Below are 8658 nucleotides of genomic sequence, written 5' to 3' on the forward strand. Positions count from 1 at the left end.
AAAGGTCAGAGGTGCTTGGTGAGAGAAAGATGTGGGGGTCTGCTCCCGTAAATATTTACAGCTTTGGAAGCCATATAAGGTTTCCACGCAGTCCTAACAGGTAGCTATGGGTTGAGATCCACTTGATGACAATAGGTTTTGTTGTTTGTTTGAATGTTACTATCCTTGTAATCATGTCATCTTAGCGTTCAAAGGGTCTTTAGAGATCGTCTACCACTATCTTCCTAGAGCGTCAGCCCATCTGTGATGGGATTATTTTCCATCCAAAGCCATCTTTGTATCCTTGGGTGATTTATATTGGTTTAGGATAGATTTCCCTGGGGTTAAATAAATATCTATTATGTAAAGTTCACACATTGGTTTAATCCAGGGAACAAAGAATAAATAGAGAATAAGAGAAAGATAGAGAGGCTACGGAAGACTAAAACTCAATTGCTAGCATGTTCTGATCTTTCAAATTGGATTTTGCCTGTAACTAGAGAGATATTCCCAGAGATCTCAGAAAAGTGATGTTATTTCATTTTATATAAACTCCCAAATAAATTTGTATTGGCATTAAATTTTTAATAGATAATGCATTGGTAAGCCTTGGTGTGTAACAGATCATTCTAAAGTATAATGTCTTAAAACAACTCGATTTATTATTTCTCAAAAGATACCTATGGATCAGCTTGGTGATCCTACCAACATGGGTCAGAGTGTGATGGTTTTAACTGGGATCCCTCATGTGTTTGCTGAAGTGCTTGGGGGCTGGCTGGTCAAGCATGAGGGAAAGATAGCACCCCCTTATCCATCAAAATATGTTCTCGGGACTGTGACAGGGTTACAAGAAAACAAAACCCCAAAACCCATTGCCATCAAATCTACTCAAACTTGTAGCAAAGCCTAGATAGGGATTGTGAGGCAGAACATCTATATAGGAACAGATAGCCTCATCTTTACCCTGAGGAGTGACTGGTGGTTTTGAACTGCCAACCTTACATTTAGGAATCCAGTAGCTTAATCAGCACACACACACACACACACACACACACACACACACACCCAGAGCCCACAAGAAAGGATGCGGAATTATGGAAGAAGTTCTCAAAAACATCTTTTTGTTTCAAATGTGCTATTAGACTTTTTGTCATCTTGCTGAGTAAGATGGGAGAGGACTGAAAAGTTTCAGGGCAAAGGATGTGGAGACAGGAAGTCATTGATGGGAAGGAGTGAATGGTAAAATCAACCCAAACCAAGGAAGGGGCCTTCAACAAAGTCCATGTTCACTGGCCATTCACTTATCAGTCTATGTTTTTGTAGAAACCCCTGGGGGAGAGGACTTGACTACCGAGCAGGAAGAAACTGAAATGAAAGGCAGGAAAGGGGTAGAAAAAAATCAAAATGAAAGATGACTAATTATGGGAAGAGAGAGAGTGAATGTAGAGGAGATGTAGTGAAGAGAGGGCCTATGGGTCCACTGTCCGCAGGAACAGAGTCGCCTGCCCTGGACCACGAGCCCTGTTACAAACAGATGATAGTCTTGACCACCCAGGTCATTCCAACAGAGAGCTGTGTAAACGCAGGCTCCGATGTGGATATGGAAAAGGAAGGTACACAATAAACTAACCAATATATATATGTACATATAGACGTGTATCCAACTTCTGTTTAGTCATTGAGGCTTTAGGGGTAGACATTTATTTTATTTGTTTCTGTTGGGCAAATGTAAGAACACTTGCAAATTCTCTTTAGGAATTGGAAAAACTAAAATAAAACAGTCAAGCGCCCTGGCTTTGTTTATGTTTTGAAGATGGTATAATTCCTATTGTATTTCCAGAACACCACTAATAGAAAGTGCAGTCATAACTCCATGAGTCTTTTCTCTACCTAGAAACGTTCACCTCAAGAACTTGTCTTATTAGTAAAGATGACATCATTTTAAATATATTTCCCGCATTAACTAGTTTTTAAAACTTTAAATATTAAACATGTCTGTAATAGATTGAGATTTCACTGGGGTTCAGTTCTATTAAATATGAACATCCCATAGTTACTCATGCATTTTCCTTGTGTTTCAGCCAGAATAGCGAACCTCAACACTCATGAACAATTGTCAAATTCAATATTGTTTTAAAAGATAATAGTATTTTTAAATATATATTCTGTAGTCCACTTACTTGTCTTTATGTAGGTTTTGTACCTATATGACTACTAGAAACAACAGATTCCAGAAAAAAAAAACTCTAGAAAATAACTTTATAATGAAGCAAATAGTAAGAGAAAAATCTCTGTTCCTAAAATGATAGGCCAACATCAGTGCCTAGATAGGTTGTCTGTCCAGTTGGTCTGCCCATTTACTGTGGCCACTGTCATGTTTCTATCAGAATGGAAGTTATGCCACCCATATTTCAAATACCAGCAGGGTCATCCATTGTGGGCAGATTTCAGCAGAACTTTCAGACTAGGGCAGGCTAAGATGAAAGGCCTGACAATCTACTTCTGAAAATTAGCAATGAAAATGTCTGAAAAATTAATCATGAGTCACAAGAGGACAGTGTCCAATGTAGTGCTGGAAAATGCTCCCATAGGTACCGGGACACATGAAGATGGATGACATTTCTATGTCATCAACATGAACGAGAGCCCACTCAATTAGAGCCCACTCAATAGCATCAAATGACAACTTTCTCCAACATCCAGCATCAATTCGTTCTTTACAACCTCACGTCATTGTCCTGCGGACCAAGAAGTCACTTCTTTTCCCTTCCCCAATATTGGAACCCCCTCGCCTCATGTTATCCCTAAACAACACGCTCACACAAATGAAAGTGAAATCTAACACATAACCATCTGCTTCTTCTTTTCCAGATTCCCGTCTTGGTCACACAGATAAACTCCACCAATCATCCAGTGAAAGTCGGGCTGTCTGATGCCTTTGTTGTTGTCCACCGGATCCAGCAGATTCCCAGTACGTAGAAGGAGGGTGTTGGCAAAGTCTGAGCCTTCTGTGGGAGTCGATGTAAAGGAGATTTACCTTGGGAAGTGGACATTCGTTGAACAAAAGCATCACTTTAACTAATTGCTGCTTGTTAGTGACATTATTTCATTGAAATTACCAACTGTGGTTTGATGTCCGGGTGTTACTCCTGAACTAGTAAGTGAGGCAGGGAGAAATTCAGTAGCCAAAGTGTGTGGTTTGGGATTCTTTAAAATAATCTTCGTGATTTCACAGGCAAGTTTCCTTCCTTAATAATAAGAGCGTATAACTGTCTGATTATAAGAATCATAGGCATATGACTTTCATTTAAAAAAAATAAATTTCTTAGCAAATTAACAATTTAGTGCCATCTTATATTTACCAAGCATGTATAAAACAGTTTGGGGAAGACAGTATTAATGTAAGCAAAATCAATATTTTAGTAGAACTATATCTACCATAAAAGATGTTTTTCATTTATTTGAAATAGGTTAGCATCACTGCTGTAGCTTACATTTCATGAAAGAGAAACATATTCCATTGTGATGTAGGGATTTCCTTGATATGGCTCTTCTAGCCAGAGTGTTTGTGCTGGTGTATTTTCTACATATTGGGTGTATTTTCTTTTGGTGTTTAGGGTGGTCTGAGTAAGATAAGGTGAGGAAAGATGCTGATAGCACCATATGACTCAGTTGTGAGTGACTGTTAACAGGGTTAACTGTGATTGTGAAACCTTGTCACCCTTATGTGGGGAGTAGTCAATTTATGAATAAAGCAAGCCGGCTCAGAAACAAGCATAGGAGGATTTCCCTGCTATCAAGAATGAAGACCCAGGAGCATGACCTTTGGATCCCAAGAGTCCATTGTGCAGCTTCTTCTTGATTTAGAAGACAGAGAGCTGTGATCCAAAGACAACAGGAGATGATGGAGAAATGGCAGAGACGCTGTCGCAGCAGAGGTAGCAGCACATAGAGCATAAGACAGGGCGGGGCCTTCCTAGCTCATAGACCTAGGAAAGCTGAGTACGTTTGACAGAAGGCTCCCTTGTGGTGTGAGTGCCCCTGAGCATCTAGTTGGAGAAGCTAGGTCCTGGAAGCTAGAACTGGACACCTCTGAGCTGAGGTTTGTGACAGAGTAGCATGTCCTATGGGCATTTAAAAGAGCTTGGTAACTTTGCCCAGGCAGGGCAGTGGCCTTGGCAGTGGCCAAAAAGCCATGCATCTGAGAGGTTTCATGCATGACTCGAAAGATACAGCCCTGATCAAAGAACTATGTCCTGAGGATTTCTGATCCCGAATTGTATTCTGTTAATGTCCCTAATTAAACCCCATAATCATGAGTATTGTCTATGAGTTCTGCATGACCATTGCAATGAATTATGGAACCCCAAAGATAAATAGAGAGTGCTGTAGTGTCAGAGTTGGTAGAGAAGGTTTTATGGTAGAGACCTGTCTGGCCTTCACATTGGAATAGGCTTGATTCTCATTCTTCTTTCTGAAGGAAATTGCTTATGCAATTGCTTTAAGCTGCCCTTCTTCATATTAGGAACCCAAGCTCCTACTGGTCTTTTGTAGTAGTTTTATCATGTAAATTGTTCTCCTATTAAAGTTGCTTTGCTTTTATCATCCTCTACTTTAAGAGAGGATCTGGTGGCCCTGTGGGCTAGACATTGGACTACTCACTGCAAGGTTAGTGGATCAAACCTACCAGTCACTCTGTGGGAGAAAGATGAGGCTGTTGGCTCTCATACACCTTTTCAGACTTGGAAACCCCATACAAGGTCATTCTGAGTCTGACTCAGTAGCACTGTGTTTCTACTTAAAAAACAAGGATTCCTGATGGTGCTGTGACCGAGGCATTGGGTTGCTAACTATAAGGCTGGTGGTTCGAACTCACCAGCCAGGCTTAGGATGAAGGATGAGGTTGCTTGCTGCCATATAGAGTTTCTGCCCATGGAACCCCATGGAGGGTCCCTGTGAGTAACAAATGGATGGCAGAGATGCTTCAGTTTAAATTTTAAATAATGGTTACCGTAATAATAAGGTTCATCTTAAGATGAAATAATGTCTTTTACCATCTTAGTTCATCTTTCTGTTTTATTTCTTGATAATGTTAGATTTCATTTATCACACGCATATGCTGTTTGGTCTTGACTTGAGCTAATCTGTTGTCTTATGCCACTTTTCCACTCTGGGAAGTAAATGGAGTGGGAACGATTGAGACTTTTCAGAGCAATTGAATGGATGGGAACATTAGAGGGGTTCTCCTACCATTTTTTTAAAAATGAAGTGCCTATCTGCCAGTCGCCTTCAGAGAGAACGTGGATCTTCTGTGGGGCTTCTCCTCGTTAGCTGAACATTTGTGGGATGTAATAGTCAAGGGAACTGTTAAATCTAGGCAGATTTTCCAGAAACTAAATTTCACTGTGAACAAAGCAAAACTATATTAGTATGTGTAGGCAACACAAAGCCATCCTGACAGGCCCCTTAAATATACGCTGAGCCCTGGGAGAGCCGACGTTGCCTTGTTTGGGGAGGATGTGCTCGCAGTCCTTCATTCAGAGGCGTCCCATCCAGCATGACTGCAGTAAATTCTTGCAAAAGCAAAAGAAACACTAGTTTCCCTTATTTGAAAGTTCTTTTCATCTCTGGACGTATTTTATGTGCAGCTTACTCAGGAGGCATCTCGGTATATTCTTGGTTAGTGAAAACTACCAAAGCGTAAGTGACTTTTTAAAAATGCGGTTGAATTTGAGAAGACCTGATGGTGCAGTGGTAAAAGCATTTGACTGATATCTGAAAGGTCAACATTTCGAACCCACTAATCTGCTCTGCTGGAGAAAAATGGCGCATTTGGCTTCTGTCAAGATTAGCAACCCAATGGGGCGACTCTCCTCTTCCCTGTAGGTCTCTCTCTGTTGACATCAACTCACTGGCAGTGGCATTTTGATCCACGCGGCTGTTCTGATACCCTATCGCTTGTAGAAAACACCGACCCAAAGTACAAATGAATTTACTCTGAGTATATTTTAATATACAAACATTTTTTCAGAATCTTTCCAATGACAAAATCATACTCCACAGTCCCTGAATGCAATTGTCCTTCTCTGTTTGACCTGCAGGAGTTTAGAAGTGGTACAAATAGTTAATTATTACACCACTTAGGGAAAGATTCATGGTTAAGACCCACCCAGAGGCACCATGGAAGACAGATGTGGTAATCTACCTCCCCAAAGTACCCAGAGTTCTACTCTGTAGTCAAGGGGGCCGCCACGAGTCAGGGTCCACTTTACAACGATGGGTCTCTTTGTATTCTAGAAAATCATGTGTTGCATTACTGGGGGGAAAACCCTTCCCAAATATAAATCTTGTCAAATACATTAACAGAATGTTCGTGAATTTTAAGAACAGGTGATGCCTTCCGTTTAAGCCTTGGCATTCATCTGAAGATCGCTCAAACTAGCTCTCAGAGAACAGCTTCTCTCAGGCCAGCGCCGTGCTCTGAAGGCAATGACCCTTCCTGTTGACCTCAGCGCCCAGCTCTGAGAAGAGCTTCCACTCCACCGTCTCTGCCTGGAGATGCGACCATATTTCCCCAAAAACTGGAATTTGGTGGGGGGTAGGGGGTGGAACAGACTATTTAAAATCTCTTTAGAAATCTGGTCCCACATTTGTAAATGGTCATGTATGGGTGAACATATGGATAAGATGAAGACTACTGTGGCATGGTGTTCTCAGCTAAGAACCTAGTGGTGAAGATAATCAAACACGAACATACCGTGTGGACTCAAGTATAAGCGGACCTGAATATCCGCCGCGGCACCTGATCTTCCCACAGAAACGGCATTAAACACATGCTGAGAAACTTGGCTTATACTCGAGTATAGACGGTAATACCAGGCAACCCGGCAGGAGGTGCTCTGATTCTTAGAGGCCTGTGTTTCCTGCGTGTGCGGTCCCCATTGTCGCACAGACGGTGGTCCTTCTCAGCACTGCACAGCCCTCACTGGTCGGAGAGCTTTTCTAGTCGGGAATTTAAACTCTTCGTCCTCTCATCCCACGTTCCTTCCGCCTCCTGAGTGAGTTTAAGGGATAATGGACCATTATCCGCAGTAGCAGGCAGACTTGTTTCTTCTGTATTCCAATGTGAGTACACAGGACTCTGTTCCCAAACGATCCCATTTCGGTTCTTTGACTCTTCGGGTGACGCAGGTGACGGAGCCAATAACCGTAGCTTGATGTCGGCATGCAAACGTGGGAGCCTGAGCTACACCTGGAGCACCGGGAAATTGTCCCCATGTGGACACCAGGGCTGTGTCGTTCTTCCCAGATTTGGTAAAGAGGAGATAAAGTATTTGAAGAGTTGGAAGGCCAGCTGGGTGGATTATGAAGATTTGCACCCACTGCTTCCCGTAACATCAGTGACCATAAGACAAAGGAATATCCATCCACTTGTAGCAGGCTGGGGTTTTTTGTGGGTTTGGTTTGGTTTTGGCTTTTTCGTTTGAGCAGGCTTCCAGATAATGAAATAAATTATTTTGATGCAGCATTGATTCATAGTTAAGGTAGCCCCTGTCTTTCGAAAAAGATCGGGTGCCCTGAGAAGTTGGAAACAGCTCACGGAATGCAGGGCTTGTGAGTAAGGTGAGAGACTCCTTTTCCTTTAGTGGAGAGAGTGGGAAGAAAAGGAAACCCCTGGAGTGAAAGCCACCCTTCTGTGAGTTAAAAACAACCACGTTTCATTCTGTGATACCCAGTCACCGTGAGCGTGGAGCCCCACGCAAGCACTTAAGAGCAGTGCAACTCCCGGGCTATGGAACGTGAGCCTCCCAGTGCCTACAGTGCCACGCTAGTGAAGGAGTTTACGCCCATCACGAAAGAGGTTACTTACTTATCCTTACACCTTTTATTCATCATCATCATCATTACCTTAAAAGTAAGGTGACCAGACATCCCGCTTTTGGCGGGAGAGTCCCGATTTTTAACAATTCTTCTCGTGTCCCGTGGCATTTTTAAAAAGTCCCTATTTTTGTAAAGAATGCACGACAAGCTAGGGTTTACGGTTTTCGGCTGCCGTGTGGCTATTTTGCCAGGATATGAGTTTTATCAATGGTGCCCCGCTTTACCAATGTTAAAATCTGGTCACCTTACTGCTAAAAGACAGTGATGGCTGTGTGATGCCACCAGGCATGGTCACTCAGCAGAGTATGTCTACAGAGTGTTCCCTCTAGAATCAGCCTGGCATCGACTGCCTGGCACCTGCATTCTTTCTGGCTCTGATGCCATGTGCTTTCTAATGTCCTTTCACCGCACTTCTTGTGTGTCTGCGTCAATCAGGATGTACTGATGTCTCTGCACCATTTCTTGATTGTAAAACTTTTGAAGCAGACAGGACCACAGAGGTCAGCTGATGCTGTCTCCATAGTTACAGAGATGGGAAAACAAACAAACAAAGCACTGGTTGTACCCACAGTAACTTTAGCCACAAACCCTGTTTTTGTTGTCGGGTGCCATCCTGTCCGTTCTCACTCATTCCCACCATCAGAGCAGAGTAGCACTAACCCCAGACTGTCTTTACAGCCATCATTCCTGAAGCAGATCAATAGTCATTCTCTTGTAGAACCAACCACTGTGTAGCTTTGAACAGTCAATCTTTGGGTTCACAACCAAATGCTGAACCATGGTGACTCTAAAGTGTTA

The 8658-nt window shown here is 42.5% G+C and overlaps 1 protein-coding gene across 1 annotated transcript in view; it reads left to right on the forward strand.

Annotated features, from left to right (window-relative positions):
* The window catches only part of PLXDC2 (plexin domain containing 2), a 446078-nt gene that overhangs the window by 380162 nt on the left and 57258 nt on the right, over window positions 1-8658 (forward strand). The window contains exon 7 of the mRNA XM_013008120.2: window positions 2851-2950. Coding sequence (XP_012863574.2) covers window positions 2851-2950 — 100 coding nt within the window. The remainder of the gene's footprint in view (window positions 1-2850; window positions 2951-8658) is intronic.

Source organism: Echinops telfairi, unplaced genomic scaffold, assembly GCF_000313985.2.
Source record: "Echinops telfairi isolate 266 unplaced genomic scaffold, ASM31398v2 ScPeMD7_7473;HRSCAF=8511, whole genome shotgun sequence".
Lineage (NCBI taxonomy): Eukaryota > Metazoa > Chordata > Mammalia > Afrosoricida > Tenrecidae > Echinops > Echinops telfairi.